Below are 20,942 nucleotides of genomic sequence, written 5' to 3'. Positions count from 1 at the left end.
AAACAGCTTACTGTGGTGACATGAAGTATACATTAAACACTGTGGGGATTTCTTAGAATTCGACTTCACTGATTTCTTTAGTGAATCACCAACACTGGCAAACATTAATGGTTATCATATATATATGGTAACAATTGTTGTTACGTTATTTTTCACTAACCAGCCTGAAATTTCCACACTTACAGAAACATAAAGCTTTTTAAGCATTCTAGGTAATAGAAAGCAAAGGTTTAGTGTTCTCAGTTTCAATTTAAAGCACCTCTCGTAACTACTATAAATAACCTGCCAAGATAGCTATTATGCTTGATAATTTATACAAAATTTTAAACTTTACCTACTTTACATATTTTAATTTAGTTCTGAAATTTTGCTTTGAAAATGAAGACTATTTGTTTATTAAAATAAATCAGATGGTGGGGGCAGGCACTACAGCCCAGGGGGTCAGGCTACTGCGTGGGAGGCCCACACCCCCTGTGCAAAGGCCTGGTTCAAGGTCCCGCTGCTCTGTTTCCTACCCAGCTTCCTGCTAAAGCGCAACCTGAGAGGCAGCAGATGCTGACTGAAGAACCTGAGTTCCACCCACACAGGAGACCAGGCTGGACTCCTGGGCTCTTGGCACTGGCCTGGCCCAGCTCCAGCTATTGCAAGCATTTAGGGAGTGAACCAGTAGATGTTAAATCTCTCTCTCACTTTGTGTCACTCTGCCTTTCAAATAAATAAAAATAAATGTTTTTTAAGAAAAGTCTTTGTGACCTTTAAAAAAGATCAATGGTAAACTAAAAGACCTGAGTTTAGTAAGTTATTGGGTTTAGTAAATTGACTAAGTTAACTGTGGTATAATAATAAAAGAAATCTTTTGGAGCCGGCACTATGGCATAGCGGGTAAAGCCATTGCCTACAGTGCTGGCATCCATATGGGCACTGGTTCAATTCCCGGCTGCTCCACTTCCGATCCAGCTCTCCGCTATGGCCTGGGAAAACAGCAGAAGATAGCACAAGTCCTTGGGCCCCTGTACCCACGTGGGAGACCAGGAAGAAGCTCCTGGCTTCGGATCGGCACAGCTCCAGCCGTTGCGGCCAACTGGGGAGTATATAACTATGACTTTCAAATAAATAAATAAATCTTAAAAAAAAAAGAAATCTCTTGTCAAAAGCCTCATTATATGATCAAATAGGACGTTTAAACATACTTACATCTATTTAAGAAATTATCTATGTTCTTGTTTTTTCTCAAAGCGGGAAAATCCAAATCAAGGACCAAGGAATTTAAACCATCCTGTCAAAAAATAAAAGAAAGAAAGAGAGTTTGTACAATTTCCAAGCAATCAAAACAGAAGTCTTTAAATTGTAACACATGTTGTTCTCTCTGGATAAACGCCAGCCCACTTTGAGGTGATACTGCCAAGCTCTCTATCCGACACCTGTAAGTGGCCTCCTGACCTCTGCCCAAGGGCACTGGGCTTGACCCCGTCAAGTTTCCCTTTGTTCTTCCAGCCAACAGAGAAATGTCACTTATAAATATGTCTCCACAATTACTTTTGTTATTTTTCTCTCTTCAAATAATTAGTAAAACTTCAATAGGCTTTTGATTTTAAACAATGTACCTATACTAAGTAATCACTCATTTAACAAGCGTGAATTTTGCATTTACTTCATAAGAATAGAAAATCTAACAATAAATAAGACACTATCCTTATCCTCAGGGAACTCAACCTCTAAAAACAGGAAAAAAGGATGATGCAGTTTCTAGATTTCTATTTTCTTCTTTAAGTTTTCTGAATTTTCCAGACTTTTACAATGAGTATGCATTAGAGATTTATTATAGGAAAAAATACATACAAAATAGCAGGTGTGAAAAAAACTAAGGAGAAAGTAATTAGGTTTCAAATCACTCAGTGCACGTGCCAATGAAGGGAATAGCGTTTCTAAAATCCTATGATGGGGCTGGCACTGTGGCATAGCAGGTAAAGCTGCTGCCTGCAGCGCCGGCATCCCACACAGGTGCCAGTTTGAGTCCTGGCTGCTCTACTTCCAATCCAGCTCTCTGTTATGGCCTGGAAAAGCTATAGAAGATGGCCCAAGTTCTTGGCTCCTGCACCCTCGTGGGAGACCTGGAAGAGCTCCTGGCTCCTGGGAGTGAACCAGCAGATGGAAGACCTCTCTCTCTCTCTCTCTCTGCCTCTCCTTCTCTCTCCGTATAACTCTTTCAAATAAATAATTTTTTTTTTTTTTTAAGAAAAGTCCTTTGACACACATTGTCTCATCCCCAAGTAACTCTCAGGAGGGCAGGAAGAAATATCATCATTTGAGAGAGGAAGAAACAGAGGCTCCAGGCCAGCGCCGCAGTGTTAATGGGTCAAGTCGCTCCCGCAACACCAGCAACCTAGATGGGCGCCAAAGTCTTGACTGTTCACTTTCGCTCCAGCTCCTCGCTCATCCACCTGGGAAAGCAGGGAAGACAGAGTATTTGCGCCCCTGCCACTCGCAGATCCAGAAGAAGCTCTTGGTTCCTAGCTTCAGCCTGGTCCAGCCCCAGCCATTGCTGCCATCTGGGAAGTGAATCAGCAGATGGAAGATCTCAATTACTCTCTCTCTCCTCTCTCTCTCTCTGTAACTGTGCCTTTCAAAGAAACAAAATAAATCTTTTTAAAAAAAAATTCCCCTGAGAAATTAAATGATTTTGACTTGCCCAAGGTCACATATTAAGAAACGATAGTGGCAGAATATAACCTGAATCTTAGAGGTTTGATATATTTAACTCATTCCCCTAGTTTCAGTGATCAGACTGACAGCCCACTAAAAAAATAAGGGAGCTGGGCAGGAAAAAGCAGGCTGAAGGACTGTAGAAAACTGTACAGCAATAAAGAGAAACCATCTGGGGCCTTGGTAAGGAGGTAACATGAGTGAACTTACATGTCAAACTGGAAAGGTACCCTGAGTTTTTATTTACTAATTCTAAAAGAACTGCACATTCTATGTTAACTACTCAGTTATTTCATAGTTCTAATTTTCATTCATTAAAAAGTCAACTTTAGGCCGGTGCCGCGGCTCAATAGGCTAATCCTCCGCCTACGGGGCTGGCACACCGGGTTCTAGTCCCGGTCGGGGCACCGGATTCTGTCCCGGTTGCCCCTCTTCCAGGCCAGCTCTCTGCTATGGCCCGGGAGTGCAGTGGAGGATGGCCCAAGTGCTTGGGCCCTGCACCCCATGGGAGACCAGGAGAAGCACCTGGCTCCTGGTTTCAGATCAGCGTGGTGCGCAGACCGTGGCGGCCATTGGAGGGTGAACCAACGGCAAAAGGAATACCTTTCTCTCTGTCTCTCTCTCTCTCACTGTCCACTCTGCCTATCAAAAAATAAATAAATATAAATAAATAAATATATAAAAGTCAATTTTATAAAAATTCAATGAAAGGGGCAAAAATGTTAAGAGAAAATTAACATTTTTAATCACAATTTATATCCCTTTGATATCTGATTCAGACACACAGAATAACCTTGATGTTTCAGAATATGGGAAAAAGCATTTAAAAAGTGAATTTCCAATTTTAAGTCAACTTGCAAGTAAATCACATTTGAAATACCTTCTTCCCTCCCCCACAATTCCCTTCTGAGGAGAGCTGAACTACCAACCAAGAATTCCAGCATTGGATCATTCCAGGCTATTTTTAAGTGACCAAATATTAATATGCTTTACTGGCATTTTGATATTTTAATAAGTTTAAAATGTAAAATTGAAGTCATTTACATTTTCAGATGTGTCTAGATTTATATTCTGCATTTCAATTTCAAAAAAGTTGTATTCACTTGGAAAGCATTCTTCCATACCTCTATCAACCTCAACAGGAAGAAAATGTTTAAACTAACAAGAAAACCTTCTAGTGTAAGAATACAGGAAGGCTTCAAAAGGTTAACGGGAAAATGGAATGAAAAGATAAGTTTATTTTGGTACAAAAAGTTTTAAGGCCCATGCACAAATGTTTCCATGTGTTTTCCATGAACTTTTTGAATACCCCTCTATATCTTCCTCAGAGACTTTTCAAACAAATGAACACTTTATACTGAAGTGATGAGCTGGCTGTATTAAAACCTCCATTTACAAATAAAGAAGACAAAAGAAACCTTTTTTTGAAACAACACTACAGCTTGACATCAACAGAAAGGCCGAATCTTTGCTTCCTCTACAACTTCGCAAAAGTTCTGTTAGGATTATGCAGATTAAATAATCAAGAAAAAAATTGGAAATAGCTAACAAATATCTTCTCCTAGCATCCCCCACAAGGGTGAAGCCAGAGAGCTTCTTCAGCAGCCAGAATATTTGAGCAGTTTCTCAACAATCTCATTGTTTTTAAAACTATTTTTAAAGATTAATCGTGTGTCATACATTTATTTTTATGAAATGTTCATTTTAATGTGATATTTTTATTTGCTAACAATTTTTATTAGAATACAGGTGGTATTACATTTATTTATAAACTTAATTTTTACTTGATGTTTTACATTAAAAAATTTTTACATCTGAAGCATGCTATATTAACTATCACTTTTAAAGAAACAGGTTCTGGGTTAGTTTCAGATACCAGTGTTTCCAGAACATGGCATTAATAACTGAGACCCAGTCACTGTGCAGGCTGGGTTCTCTCAGGACTTCACTGTAAGCCTATGTCTGTGACATATCTGAATATGCAGTCTCATATAAACCTTAAGCAGTGTCTTTTAGTGTCTACGATTTCAGCTTGTATGGTTAGTTTCTTAAAAAGTGATAAACTGAGATAAAGAAAATTTTAAAAAATAAAGCTACATTCAAGAAAAGCCTACAATCAAAGCTTCAAAGCACGTAAGAAAATTGACACTCTGCGGCCTTCCCAATTCAATTTCATGTATGTGTCAGGAGAACAGTTGAAAGTCATGGCTACACTGAAACAAAACACACCATCAACCACCACCAAATACACAAGGATCAAAAAGAAAAATGCCGGGCAACATGTAAGAGTGAACTCACGCAGACCTCCTGGATTTCAGGTCAGGAAGCAGCAAGACCAATAACGGAGGGCCTAAGTGGGTGAGGGGTGAAAACCAGATTGCTACGAAACCAGTATCTGCTGAGAAAACCCCAGCTCCTAAAAGACACACACTGAAAAGTCTTCTACCCAAGCTTTACAGGAAACTGAACAACAAGGTAGGCTGTTGCGATCAATCCGTAAGGCAAGTGCCCTGCTCACCCAGTTCCTGGAGCTCCCAAATCACTACTACTACTGCCTCAGAAATGTGAATCACCTCCAGCGCAACAACGGATCTGTCCACGTGTGGAAAAGCTGCAGCAGAATAAGGCAGGGGAAGGTGTGCCAGCATCCCGCTTTTGAGAACACACGGGTAAGCCAACCAGTTTCTCCCAGATGGTTAGGAGGCTTGAAAATACATACACATATATGGAAAACTGCCCATTTTCCTAACTTTCCCTGAACACTGAAACCTTTCATACTTTGGGTGTCAAGAAGGAATGAAGAACTGGGCCTGATTTTGCTTTCACTACCCACTGCTTCTTAGCAGTTTTTAAATATCTAAATAAAATGCTACAGAGTAGGGGACAGAAAGGACAGAGGTCGGAAAGACTCCTCTAACCAGGAAAAGTCTGAAGTAACAAGCAAAATGACAGGGATACACACCTAGCAACTCCAGGCACTCGGTGCAGCTAAGATTTGGAGCACGGCAACCTGTCACGAGAGATCAAGTGTGGATCTTCCTTTGGTGGTACCCTGCTGGCACTTGAAAAGCTCTGGATTTTGGATTTTGAGATTACGATGCTCAACCTGTATGAATTCGTAAGCTACTGTCTATCTGCTCATACAGCAAAGTTCTGAATCTGAAGAGTACCTCACCTGGAGAAAACTATGCCACACCAACTGATTTGCTTTCATGTATCCATCAGCTGAATAAAAGCTCTAATGTTTAATCTGTAACTCTGTATAGCATTGTAAGTACATTAGTCCAAGACCTGTCAGTTAAATCAAATGACTAAATGTATTCCATCACTTAACAAAAAAGAAGCATTACTCGACTTTAGAGATTTTTTTTAAGAAAAGTTAACAAGAAACCATAGAGTACAGGTGCCAGTGTCTCCCACATTTGTGTCGGATAGATTTGATTCACCCATAAGCTTGAGAGTCTAATGAAGCCTCAGAACCGTTCTCCTGTTTGCTTGCACAATCCTTAGCCACTTTGCTCACCTAGATGTGTCTGTCACTCTAGGAAAGTCAGCTCTTCAGATTGCCTCAAAACAATACAGGTGGCCCGTAGTGAAGTAACAGACATCTAACAGAGCAGCATCCACATGGAGAACTAAAAGGGATGGTTAAAAACTTACTTAAAACCTGAACTTCGAGATGTGAGGGAGGTGGACCCTTCCTGAATGACACCTACAGTGCTCACGGACCTTCAGCCTTTCGTTCCCTCGTGTGTCTGAATTTGCTCTTCCACACAGAACACTCTCCCTCCTCCTCCTCCTCTGCCTGCCAATGACTCCTAATTCTTACAGACGCTTTTCAGAGCTTTCTTCGTTTTAAATGTCCCTCTTCCGAGCTTTCTCACAAGTTTTTCATTTTGCCTCAATGTATTTAGCACCTGGTAAGCATCGAAAGTCAAATCAATGTAAAAAGGAGCAAACTGATACACAGACGTGTTCTAAACAAAGTAAAAAACATCAAGGAATTACAAAACCTGGGCTTTATCACCTTGGTTCTGTCACTTACTTGGTTGTGTGACCCTAGGAAAGAAATCTCTAACACCCTCACTTGTACAACATTCTGGGGAATAGTTTTCTCCTATAAAAACGAAAAATGACTTTTTTCAATAGTTTAGCAAGGCCTAAAACAGGATGAGGCACGTGAAGCTGGTCCAGCACTTGCCTGAAGCAGAAACCAAGCGCTGGGGGTGACACTATGGCTTTTCCTGCTGCCCTAGGCTCTGGTTTGGCTCATCAGACAAGACCAGACCAGGGTGCTCATTTTTCCTTTGTGACTCAGTACAGACCTCTCTGCCCTGTTTTTATCTAAAACTTTTATTTTGATAGATCTTTGCATTAATTTGTAATACTACATTAAAACATCACCTTGTTCTGTGTTATTTTGCTAGTACCCCCTTAACTTTGTGCCCAGTGCCAGCCAAGTACCTCGACCGGCTTCACCCTAACCCCACCGCTGGTCCTAAGATGCCAAATGTCTACAGTGATAGTCGTTAGCTGTAGCGTGCTTTCATTTTGAAAGAATGTATAAAGAACGATTTGATCTAACTTTCAGAATGAAAATCAGTAGAATTAAGTGTAAAGTTAGTAGCAGTCCTAATGGTGAGGGTGCTGCTACAATGAAAGTAATAATTTTAGTTATAATACTTAGTCACAATAATAAGGCAGCTACTGCTTACAGAGTGCTGGAATACCAGACACAACGCCAGACGACGTACACAACAACCACCTCATTTAATCTTCCTAGCAGACTGTGCAAGGAGGTGCTACCTTTTTTTTTTTTTTTTCCTGAGGAAATTAGGCTTGAGGAATGTAAAACAATTTCACAGAACTGCACGGCTAAAATGTAGCAGGGCTGGTATTGGGTGTAATGCCAAGTCTCAAGTCATTATTAGCACTTTTAATACTTTTATAAGGTTCTAAGTTTTTTCTTCAAAAATAATCAGTGGGATAGGAAGTCATGAGTCAATGTACTATATATAATGTAGTATGTTATTTAGAAACACATGAATAAAATTAAGATAAAATTATTTTTGTAGTACAAAACTCCTTTGGTTTATAAATCAATAATTCTTTCCACTATAAACAAGTTTTCTTCCTCAAGGAAGGTATACTGTTTTATGAAAACTTCCTACAAATTAAAACCAAAAATCAGGAATGTAACCATTTTGCCATTATAAGATTTAAGAACAATTTTTAATGCATCATGTCTGAATGCTAGTCTTAATTTAATTGGTATTCAATTGAGAAACTTGGGTCAGATAAACTTGATAGCTTAATACTGATTGAAGTCAAATCAAATTTTTTATATCTAACTCACAAAATGAAACACTATACACTGACTTTAGAGTAGAAACAACCTGTCCACCCAAGATACAACAAATATATATAAGGAAGAAAAAAAGCCTTTTAGTTTTATTAGTTTTCCTATTGTGTTCATGGTACACAGGAAAAGGAAATTAATTATATGGCCTTAATATTTTTGTTACAACAATAATTTCTAAAAGATTAATTTATTTATTTGAAGGGCAGAGCTAGAGAAAGAGCAAGAAAGCTTCCACCCGCTGGTTCTCTTCCCAAATGACTGCAAAAGGCCAGAGCTGGGCCCATCCGAAGCCAGGAGCCAAGAGTTTCTTCCAGGTCTCCCACGTGGGCACAGGGGCCTAGGCACTTGCCCATCATCCACTGCTCTTCCAGGCCATCGGCAGGGTGCTGGATTGGAAGAGGAGCAGCCGGGACTCATCGGTGCCCAAATGCAACGCCAGTGCCACAGGCGGCAGCTTTACCTGCTCTGCCACAGCACCGGCCCCACAATAATATAGTCCGACAGCAATACTGTAGGTACAGTGATGGGCGGGTCTACACTAACTTCCTTATGAGGAAGCTAAGGCACCTGAAGCACAATGGGTTAATGGACATCTGCAGGAGCCGTGGTGACAACTTCCCTGCAGAGCATAGCCAGGAACTACAGATACTGGCGCCTGCTGGCACAGGGTTGAGCTGCCTCGTGGGATGTCTGCGTCTCATATCCGGGTGCCCTGCCAGTCCCAGCCACTACACTTCCCATCCAGCTTCCTTAGGATGTGCACACTGGGGAACAGCAGATGGTGCTCCTTGCCACCCCACGGAAGACCGGGACTGAGTTCCTGGCTCCCCGCTTCAGCTTGGCCCAGCCCTGATCTTTGCAGGTATACCCAAGAAGGAGGGAGCCAGCCTACAGAACAGCTCTGTCAGTCTATCCCGTATCTCAGCCTTTCAAATACAATGTAAATAATAAAGAATGCTGGAAGTGATAATGGCCAACTAAATGCAAGGGAACATTCGTTTAACTGTATATATGTATATATAGACAGGTATGCCAGCCACTTAACAGTAGAGTTATTTCAGCATTTTTGAAATTCCAAAAGATAAAACAGATGACAGTTTGCGGTGATAAAGACAGATTTACTGCGGTGGGTGGTAAAACAATTTAATCACGTTCACAATGACAAAGAACCACCCTCCAAACCTTTGTTTCCAGTCAACTGTTTCGTTAATTAAACCAAGAGAACCTTCTCTTTAATTTTATGACAAGAAATTTGTTCAGATGTTTCCGTCCTCAGAATCCTAAAGATAGAAAATCATTTCTCCACAAATGTGAACTTAATTTCAGCTTCATCTCTAAATCCAAGAGCAATCACTTAATAAATGCCAGTTATGATTATTACCATTATTTCCAATATTACCAGAACACACACTGCATTTACAGTTACATAATTAAAAGAGATTTTAATTTTAGAGAGCCAGAAAGGTGTTTTAAACCACTTCCCACCCAGCTTCCTGCTAACACATGCCCTGGAAAGGCAGCAGCCAACGGCTCCAGTACTTGTGTCCTGCCACCAATGTGGATGTGGGAGATTCACGCTCCTGACTCCAGCCTCGTCCAGCCTGGTTGTTGCAGGCCTCGGGGGAGTGAACCAGCAGACAGCAGATCTCTCTCTGTGTCTGTCTCTATCTCAGTGTTCCTCTGCCTTTCAAATAAAATGAAAATATATAAATAATTAAAAATTTTAAAAATTCTGACTTTAACATCTAAATATATCAACACATTTCTGATCCTAGCAGATAGAATGAAAAGGGTCCCATCACTAACTTAATGAGTTCCATAAAGAACATCTAATTACATCTAATCACAGGGCTAGTATAACAACTAACCAATTTCTTTTTGTGAAGTCAAAGGAAACAAAAATTTTGTTATGAATGTATCTAATTTTAATCAATTTAAAGAACTTTTTAATTCCCCAGTAGTTTTTAATTAATCATATTTCAATTCTATACAGTTTCAAATTTTATTTTAGTCAATTAAAATCCTGGAGACATTATATAGAACATGTTTGGAGCATCATTATTTATTTATAACAAGAAACTCAAACTAAAAATCTGGAAACAAAAAACTAAATTTTATTGGGGCAGGCGCCGCAATACTGTGGGTAAAGCCGCCACCTACAGTGACGGCATCCCATTTGGGCACCGGTTCCAGTCCCAGCTGCCCCACTTCCAGTCCAGCTCCCTACTAATGTGCCTGGGAAAGCAGTGGAAGATGGCCCAAGTGCTCGGGCCCCTGTATCCATGTGGGAGACACAGAAGAAGCTTCAGGCTCCTGGCTTCAGATCAACCCAGCTCTGGCCATTGTGGCCACTTGGGGAGTGAACCAGCAGATGGAAGATCTGTCTGCCTCTGCCTCTGCTTCTCTGTAACTATGCCTTTCAAATAAATAAATAGACCAGGATGAAGCACCTGGCTCCTGGCTTCAGATCAGCGCGGTGCGCTGGCTGCAGTGTGCCTGCCACGGTGGCCATTGGAGGGTGAACCAACGGCAAAGGAAGACCTTTCTCTCTGTCTCTCTCTCTCACTGTCCACTCTACCTGTCAAAAAAAACATATAAATAAAATAAATCTTTCTAAAAAAAAAAGCTAGCAATCATTTAAAAAGACAGGAAGTAAGTTTTTAAAAATTAATGTTGGCCGGTGCCGCAGCTCACTAGGCTAATCCTCCACCTGCGGCGCTGGCACCCCAGGTTCTAGTCCCAGTTGGAGCACCGGGTTCTGTCCCAGTTGCCCCTCTTCCAGGCCAGCTCTCTGCTGTGGCCCGGGAGTGCAGTGGAGGATGGCCCAGGTGCTTGGGCCCTGCACCCACGTGGGACACCAGGAGGAAGCATTTGGCTTCTGGCTTTGGATCGGCGCAACACACGCAGCGGCCATTTGGGGGGTGAACCAACAGAAAGAGGACCTTTCTCTCTGTCTCTCTCTCTCTCACTAACTCTGCCTGTCCGAAAAAAAAAAAAAAATGATGTTAAAAGAACACTAAATTGAACGTGATAATTCTAAAGGGAAGACTACATATGAAAAAATAACAGAAATGCAGCAAAACGAGTAAGACACGAAAATAGTAGCAGTGAGCATTTAGCCTCATGGCTATGAAGCCTGTGTCCCACATCAGAGTGCCCGAGTTTGATTCCCAGTTTCAGCTTCTAACTCCAGTTTCCTGCCAATGCAGATCTGGGGAGGCAGAGAGATGGTTCCTGGGTTCCAGCCATCCTCACAGGAGATCTGTATTGCTTTCTTGGTGCCTGGCTCCAACCCTGGCCCAGACACAGCAATTCCAGGTACCTGGAGACTGAGTCAGCAGATGGCAGCATTCTCCATCCATCCATCCATCCCATCCATCCATCCATCCCATCCATCCCATCCATCCATCCATCCCATCCATCCCATCCATCCCATCCATCCATCCATCCATCCCATCCATCCCATCCATCCATCCATCCCATCTATCCATCCATCCATCCCATCCATCCCATCCATCCCATCCATCCCATCCATCCCATCCATCCCATCCATCCATCCATCCCATCCATCCCATCCATCCCATCCATCCCATCCATCTTTTCCTCTCAAATACATATTTGGTAAAATCTAAGGGAACGAGATCTAAGGTGTAACAGAACACAGTCTTGATAAATTTAGACTTGTTGAAAACTTACTCGTATTATCTATAGCTTTCCATATCTCTATTGAAACACATCCTATTTTAAATTCCAGGACACTTCACTGTTCTCTGCCTCCCACAAGTCATATGCTCTTTTTTTTTTCCTCTTCTCTGAAATCCAATAAATGTCACTTCAACTCAAAACTTGAACTGTGGGGCCGGCGCTGCGGCTCACTTGGTTAATCCTCTGCCTGTGGCGCCAGCATCCCATATGGGCGCCGGTTCTAGTCCCGGTTGCTCCTCTTCCACTCCAGCTCTCTGCTGTGGCCTGGGAAAACAGTGGAGGATGGCCCAGGTGCTTGGGCCCCTGCACCCATGTGGGAGACCAGGAGGAAGCTCCTGGCTCCTGGCTCCGGATCGGTGTAGCTCCGACCGTTACAGCCACTTGGGGAGTGAACCAACGGAAGGAAGACCTTTCTCTCTGTCTCTCTCTCTCTCTCACTGTCTGCAACTCTGCCTGTCAAATAAATAAATAAAATCTTAAAAAAAAAAAAAAAAAAAAAAAAAAACTTGAGCTGGGATCTTTACAGGGATTAATAAGATTAATGTGAGAGGGCCAGCACTGTGGCATAGAGGGTTAAAGCCCTGGCCTGAAGTGCTGGCATCCCTAAGGGCACTGGTTCAAGTCCTGGCTGCTCACTCCAATCCAGCTCCCTGCTCATGCACCTGGAAAAGCAGCAGAGGATGGCCCAAATCCTTGGGCCCCTGGACCTTCGTGGGAAACCTGGAAGAAGCTCCTGGCTCCACACTTCGGTTAGGTTCAGCTTCAGCTGTTGTGGCCATTTGGGGAGTAAACCAGCAGATAGAAGACTTCTCTGTCTGTCTCTACCTGTCTCTGTAACTCTTTCAAGTAAACAAAATAAATCTTAAAAAAAAAAAAAAAAAAAGATTAACGTGGTAAGAACTTAAATTTTTCCCATCCAATAACAAAGTAGTTCTGTTAACATTTTTCATTTCCTTCAGTAAAGTATTGATTATACATAGTCTAAATACTTCTTGCTAAGTCTATTGCTTGGTATTTTACTTTTTGTGGCTATTGTCACATTATATTTTATTGGCCACGTGTAAGACACAGAGTTCTTTTTAATTTAAAGTTCCTGACAGAAATATGTTTGATATATTCCATTTCTTATCACTGATCATGTTCAAACATGAACTTAGTAATTAAGAATATGATTTCCTTAAAAATTCCTTAAATTAAAATTTCTTAAATTCTAATTCTTTAAATTCTGTTAAAAATCTATACAAAAGCTAAATGAAGTTCCTGGCAAACATGGGTGAGAGTAGTGATTAGGTCAGGAAAAGCTGCATCCTGAGGCGCAGGAAAACTCTATTCCTTGACCTGAGTACTGGTTACAGGGATGCTGACTGCAAAAATGCACTGAGCTATGTGCATATAATACACACACTCACTTCTGAGTGTTTCAATGAGGCACACATCAATCAAAATGCTTTGGATACACTGGATAACAATAAACTGGCTGACAAGATTAAAACATCGGTGCCTGTGCTGTGGTACAGAGGGTTAACGCCCTGGCCTGAAGCACCGGCATCACATAAGGCCACGGGTTCTAGTTCCAGCTGCTCCACTTCAGATCCAGCTCTCTGCTATGGCCTGGGATAGCAGTAGAAGATGGCCTGAGTCCTTGGGCCCCTGCACCCGTGTCGGAGACCCAGAGAAGTTCCTGGCTCCTGGCTTCGGATCAGCGCAGTTCTGGCCGTTGCGGCCAACTGGGGAGTGAACCAGTGGATGGAAGACCTCTCTCTCTTTCTCTGCCTCTCCTCTCTATGTGTAACTCTTTCAAGTAAAAAATAAATAAATCTTAAAAAAAAAGATTAAAACATCAAAAGAAAAATGAACAGTAAAACATTAAAAAACCTGTAGGCCACCACTGCGCTTTATACTCATGTACCTCAACTAATATACCATCTTCTCTATGAGATCAAAACGATTAAGATACACTTCCTCAGGTTTGCTAAATTTCAATGAAGGCTTCTACTGTAGAGACTTATCTTTGTTTGTGTCAAAGTGCAGGGAGAGTGTGGAGTCACAGAATCTTACACCTTGGATTCCATCCCATATTCCCGATAAGGAAGGCTGCTTCTCAAAATCCTTAAATACAATTCAGCAGCTGTGATGGGAACTGGACAAGTGCCAGGCGGCAGAATCTGAGATGGAATTAAAGAACTTTAAACACAAAACTATCTCTCCCGATTATTAGAATTTCATTCATATATATCACAATATTGCTGTTAATGTTTTTGCTATAGATTAAAAATTTTCATTTTATATCCACATAAAAACAGATAGTAGGGATATTTCAATGTTATATCCACATCATAACCACAGACATAATTCTCAATTTTCCAGTAAATATCAATCAAACCTAAACAACGAACTTGTTACAACCAAGTACTTTACAAATAAAGTTCACACAAAAATCAAAAGGCAAAAATGAGTGCCCACAAATCACATTAGGAAATTAACATTTACAGAGCATACTATGTGCAAAAGAAGGTAATTTTCCCAATTCTCATAAAATCTCTCCCCTAGGAAAAAACGTAAGAAATGGAGAAGTGTTTGGGGACAGTCCTCTAAGTGTATGACAGAAACCAGAAGCAGCTCTGTCTGCTATGCACACAATTACACGGGACTCATGAAAGAACACGTGACAAGAAGGAAACAGGTGTTGGTGGGTGGTTGTTTTAAAGCCCCTTCTCTGTTCTTCCTTTCTCCTTCTAACTGCATGTCCATGCAGACCCAACAGCCTACATAATCTAATGAAAAAGTAAAAATATTCTTTTCAACAGAAGCTACACAAGCAAAGTATATCTTTACTCAGGAAGCAATAATTTTCCCACATACCTTGGGAAACTTTAAGTAAACATTTTTAAAAATTAAAAAAGGGGCAGACAATGTGGTACAGAGGGTTAAGCCACCACTTGGTATTTCCACATCCCATATTGTAGTGCCAGTGTGAACCTAGGTTATTCTGCTTCTAAACCAGCTTCCTGTTAATACATCCTAGAAGGAGCAGATGGGATGATGGCTCAATGGCTTGGGTTCCTGGCATCCACATAAGATATCCAGATGGAATTACGGGCTCCTAACTTTAGTCTAGCTGTTGTGGGAGTGAACCAACAAATGAAAGATTTCTTTTTTTTTTTTAAAAAATGAATGCATGTAATCACAGATTTAAGAGAATACCAAACTGCAAGTAGTACGCCATCCCAGATATAGATAATGCTAAACTTCAAGTAGTAAAAGTAGCAAAAAGAAAATGGCCAAGTGAACCCTTCACTTACTCCCCGGCTAAGTTCTTACTCTCCCAAAAATGGTTAGCATTATCTGAAGCCTATTTGAAACAGGGAACTGAATCCATAATTACTACTAAAGCATAAAATATTCTGCTATACCTTATATTTCAATAACAAAAATCTCAAATCTGATTGAAAAATAAGGGAGTGATCCAAATATTAAGGGAAATATGATTTTTCTCAACATGTTAAATGTGTTTTTAAATGATGATCAGCACACCTTCTCAAATTAAAGAGAAAGCCTTAGCAATACAACATAGGAAGATATTAAGGAAAAGAGCCAAAAATCATGCAGAATTGCCACCCTACAGTGAAAACTGTAGCTTCAAAAACCCCTATACTTTGGGAGCTGGCATTTGGCCTAGCCAATAAGATTCAGCTTGCGGCGCCTACATCCCATATCAGAGTGCCAGATTTCAAGTCTCAGCTCAGCTTCCAATTCCAGCTTCTTGCAAATCCATGCTGGGAAGCAGCAGATGATGGCACTAATACTTGGACCCCCACCATCCCTGTGGGAGACATGGACTGAGTTCCAGCTCCAAGCTTTGGTCTGGCCTGGCCCCAGCTGTTATGGGCATTTGGCAAGTGAACCAGAGGAGCAGGAATTTCTCATTCTGTCTGTGCCACTCTCCATCTTTCTCTTAAATAAATGAAAACTTTAAACACACACGCACACACTCTACACAGCTGACGACATCAAGCCATCGGGTGAGATTCCAAAGCACAGATGAAGAAACAGAGAAGACATTTCTCCTTGGTTTAAAAAATGTAAACAAGGACCCCACACTGGGGAGCAGGTTAGAGTGCTCTCTGCAACCCCAGCATCCCACATGAGCAGTGGTTCAGGCCCCAGTTGCCCCACTTCAGTCCAGTTCCTTGCTAATATGCCTGGGAAAGCGGTAAAAGATGGTCCAACTATTTGAGCCCCTGCATCCATGTGGGAGACTCGGATCGAGTTCCAGGCTCCTGGCTTCTGCCTGGCCCCGCCCGCACCAGTCACTGTGGCCATTTGAGGAGTCAACCAATAGATGGAAGACATCTGATTCTGGCTCTGGCTCTCTGTAACTCTGCCTTTCAAAAAAAATAAACAAACAAACAAAAACTGAAGACAATGGACATGAAGGTCTTCCAGGACTAAATCTCAAAAGAAAAACCACTGACACCTCAAGGTTTAGTGAAGGCTGTAGACGCTGCTATGTCCACCAGGCTGGTACAAGGCCAACAGAGACTGAGCTGCGCTGATAGTTTGATTTGATTTGTTACTACTCTGTTACTCTCCTATTTAAAAGTAGTATAGGTTTTTGTAATCTAATCCTATCCTATTTTTCTCATAAACCCTGTTAAAGTGTATAAATTTTGCAGAGCATGAAAATTTTCAGAATTTGTACTTCATGTCAGTGACTGAACAAAGCCAAAGCTGCTGCAATTAAACAAGAGACAAGACAAATTCTAGAAAAGGAATCATGAAAACCAATCTCTACCACTTCTGAATGACGTTTAAGGTCCTGAATTCCTTTCAGCACTTCACCAATTTTGATTAACCTCAATGATAAAACGTTGGAAAGAGTTTTTGTTTTGTTTCATTTATTTAACATCAAAAGATGCTTTTTAAAAGATACCACTGGGCCGGCGCCGTGGCTCACTAGGCTAATCCTCCGCCTTGCGGTGCCGGCACACCGGGTTCTAGTCCCGGTCGGGATGCCAGATTCTGTCCCAGTTGCTCCTCTTCCAGGCCAGCTCTCTGCTGTGGCCAGGGAGTGCAGTGGAGGATGGCCCAAGTGCTTGGGCCCTGCACCCCATGGGAGACCAGGAGAAGCACCTGGCTCCTGCCATCGGATCAGCGCGGTGCGCCGGCCGCAGCGCACTGGCCGCGGCGGCCATTGGAGGGTGAACCAATGGCAAAGGAAGACCTTTCTCTCTGTCTCTCTCTCTCACTGTCCACTCTGCCTGTCAAAAAAAAATAATAATAAAAAAATAAAAATAAATAAAAAAATAAAAGATACCACTGGCGGGGTTGGCGCTGTAGCGCAGCGGGTTAACGCCCTGACCTGAAGCGCCGGCATTCTATATGGGCACCAGTTCGAGACCCAGCTGCTCTACTTCCAATCCAGCTCTCTGTTATGCCTCTCCTCTCTCTGTGTAACTCTGACCTTCAAATAAATAAATAAATCTTAAAAAAAAAAAAAAGATACCGCTGGCAAACACTGGTTCTTCTTGCTAGTTTTGTAAAATAACTGAAATGTGTGAAAACAATGTGGTGGAAGGCACGTTTTCTGGACAGCAGACACCTTTGAAGGGCACACAGAAAACTCGGGAGCCTCCTGCTCCGGTCCAGCTTCTTCAAGCATAAACGTGCACTTTCATGCCCTCTTCAAAGTATTCGTCAGCTTCCGAGTGCCTGGCAACAGAGCCCAACACCTTAAACCAGCACTCAGAATGCTTCGCCATGTGCCCCATCAACCCTCGTAATCTTACCTCCCAGTACATCTTACCACTCTTCCTTCACATTCACACTGCCCAAAACAGAAGTCGCCAGTCATGTGTGGCGACTGAGCAGTTGAAACAGACTAGCCCAAATCAAGACAATTAGTACATCTATATGTGTAAAACACGTATTTCCTTTACTTAGTATAGAGTTGATCTTCTGTATATAAAGGTAATTAAAAATGAATCTTAACGAAGAATGGGACGGGAGAGGGAGTAGATGGGTTGGGAGTGGAGGTGGCAGGGTGGTTATGAGGGGAAGAACCACTATAATCCAAAAGTTGTACTTTCAAAATTTATATTAAATAAATTTTTTTCTATTAAAAAAAATCACATATTTCATTTTAAGGACTTAGCACCCAAACAAGAATGTAAAATATCAGGAACAAGTATTTGGCGCAGCGGCTCAAGTCGCTGCTTGGGACACCTATACCCCATGTAAGAGTCCCAGCAACTCTGCTTCTGATCCAGCTTCCCGCTAATGTGTCTGGGAGGCAGCATGCAATGGCTGAAGTACTTAGGTTTCTATCACCCACAGAGGAGACCTGGACAGAGGTTTCAGGCTCCCACATGGAGTTCAGCCTGGCACAGCCTCAGCTGTTCTGGGCATTTGGGGAGTGAACAAGCAGGCAAGAAGATCTCCATCTGTCTCCATGTCTCTCTGTTTACCTACCTTTCTTTTTCTTTGTTTTACAGATTTATTTATTTATTTACTTGAAAGAGTTACACAGAGAGAGGATAGGCAGAGAGAGTCTTCCATCTGCTAGTTCACTCCCCAACTGGCCACAATGGCCAGAGCTGTGCCAATCCAAAGTCAGGAGCCAGGAGCTTCTTCCAGGTCTCCCACATGGGTGCAAGGGCCCAAGCATTTGGACCATCTTCCACTGCTTTCCCAGGCCATAGCAGAGAGCTGAATCAGAAGTGGAGCAGCCGAGACTCAAACCAGCGCCCATAAGGGATGCCAGCACAGCAGGCGGCGGCTTTACCACTACGCCACAGCGCCTGCCCCCTACCTACCTTTCAAATAAAATGAAAACAGATTTTTTTAAAAGAAGACTTCAATTAAAAAATTAAAATCTCAGTAATTTAAAATATTGATTATATGTTAAAATGTAATATTCTGGTTATATGGGGTTACATGAAACATGAAAATTAATTACACCTGTTTCTATTTTTTAAAATGAAGTTACTACAAAAATTTACTGATGTGACTCTGCCAGCCAAGTGACCTTTCACCTTCCACACTGATTTTTCTACTATTTTCTGTGTAACTCTTTCAAGTAAATAAAGAAATCTTTAAAAAAAATGTTTTTTAGCACCTCTACTTGTCCAAATCTTTGCTATTCATTAAAGACCAACTCAAATAAAGTTTATTTTACTAAAAGTTCCTTCATGATGCTCCAGGATACAAATCTCCCGTATTCCAAACTTCCACACACTACAGGGTCCTCAAAGAACGTGTCACTTTGTACTTGTAGCATCAACTGTTATGCACAGCTTATCACATCTATCAGCTATGAATTCCTTAAGCACAGAACTCTTCAACTTCACTTGGATTCCTCTGTTTCTGCCGTAGTACCTTACACAGAATCCCCCTCCAATACCAAATCAGATTACAAAAGTGCTGGTGATGCAATCTTCAGAGATTACACAGTCATGCTTGTTAAAGCAACAAAGTAAAACCCTTTCACATAATGAACTGGGGAGGGGGAGAAGTTCCTGCCCCTCAGGGTCACTCAGAACACTCTTCCTCCTTCCTTCCTGAAAACCCTGGGCTTTGAGTGCTACCAACAGTGATCCACTATCACTTCTCCTGGTATCATTTATGACCCCCTACACCCAACACCTTCAGTCTCCAAATACTTTAGCTCCTTGCTCCCAGTTACTCTCGCCAACACTAATCCTGTAGTAATTCTTGGCAATATCCATATTCTTGTAGATATCATCCCAGCATCCTGAACACCCACTTCTGTAGTCTCTTTAAACTTATCATTAATAAATTATATAATAATCCCCACATCATCTCATAATTCTCTCTCTTCCTTTCTCTCTCCTCCTCCTCTCTCTCTCCCCTCTCTCTCAATTACTGCCATTGGCATGAAAATTTATTGATATTTCTCTTATCCTTAAGAAAATAAAGTACGGGGCCGGCACCATGGCACAGTACGTTAATCCTCCGCCTACAGCGCCAGCATCCCATATGGGCACCGGTTCTAGTCCTGGCTGTTCCTCTTCCAATCCAGCTCTCTACTATGGCCTGGGAAAGCAGTGGAAGATGGCCCAAGTCCTTGGGCCCCTGCACCCACGTGGGAGACCTGGAGGAAGCTCCTGGCTTCGGATCAGCGCAGCTCCGTAGTTGCGGCCATTTGGGGAGTGAACCAAGGGAAGCAAAACTTTCTGTCTCTTTCTCACACTGCCTGTAACTCTACCTCTCAAATAAATAAATAAAATCTTTTTTAAAAAGAAAGTAAAATATAATAATCTCCTTTTTTAAAAAATTTATTTACTTGAAAGTCAGAGTTACACAGAAAGAGAAGGAGAGGCAGAGAGAGAGAGAGAGAGCGAGCGAGCGGTGTCTTCCATTGGCTGGTTCACCCCCTAACTGGCCACCACAGATGGAGCTGCGCCAACCCAAAGCCAGGAACTTCCTCTGGGTCTTCCACGCGGGTACAGGGGCCCAAGGACTTGGGCCATCCTCCACTGGTTTCCCAGGCCACAGCAGAGAGCTGGATTGGAAGTGGAGCAGCCAGGATACGAACTGGCGCCCATATGAGATGCTGGCACTGCAAGGGGTGGCTTTACTCCCTCGCCACAGCGCCGCCCCAGTAATCTCCTTCTTAAACACCATCTCCTATTATTCCAGCTCAATCTGATCCCTCAGCTCCACAGGGAGCTTTACTCCACGTCCTATCACATTCTACTCGCCTCTGCCTTCTGTACTCACACATACTTTCATGTAACTTAAACTCCACAATCATCACACTTGCTATCTTTTACTTATGCTCTTGCTCCTCTCACTTAATCATATTATACTGGGAAAACCATATCCCATTCTCTGTCAATACTTATAGATCCAGAGCTAAATCTGACTTTAGAAAAACACAGATGGGGCCAGCGTGGTGGCAGAGCGGGTAAAAGCTGCCATCTGCAGCGCCAGCATCCCATATGCATGCCGGTTGGAGTCCCAGCTGCTCCACTTTCGACCCAGCTCTCTGCTACGGCCTGGGAAAGCAGTGGAAGACGGCCCAAGTCCTTGGGCCCCTGCACCTGCGTGGGAAACACAGAAGCTCCTGGCTTCGGATCAGCCCAGCTCTGGCCTTTGCAGCCATTTGAGGAGTGAACCAGAGGATGGAAGACCTCTGTCTCTCCTTCTC

The 20,942-nt window shown here is 42.2% G+C and overlaps 1 protein-coding gene across 5 annotated transcripts in view; it reads right to left on the bottom strand.

Annotated features, from left to right (window-relative positions):
- ROCK2 (Rho associated coiled-coil containing protein kinase 2) overlaps positions 1-20,942 on the bottom strand; it is a 149,518-nt gene that overhangs the window by 85,570 nt on the left and 43,006 nt on the right. For all 5 annotated transcript variants that reach the window (XM_051827822.2, XM_070069461.1, XM_051827821.2 and 2 more), the window contains exon 2: positions 1,195-1,276. In XM_051827822.2, the coding sequence (XP_051683782.2) occupies positions 1,195-1,276 (82 nt within the window). The remainder of the gene's footprint in view (positions 1-1,194; positions 1,277-20,942) is intronic.

Source organism: Oryctolagus cuniculus, chromosome 2 (genome assembly GCF_964237555.1).
Source record: "Oryctolagus cuniculus chromosome 2, mOryCun1.1, whole genome shotgun sequence".
NCBI lineage: Eukaryota > Metazoa > Chordata > Mammalia > Lagomorpha > Leporidae > Oryctolagus > Oryctolagus cuniculus.
Note: the sequence above shows the minus strand (reverse complement) of the source record. Positions and strands in the feature narration are given on the sequence as shown.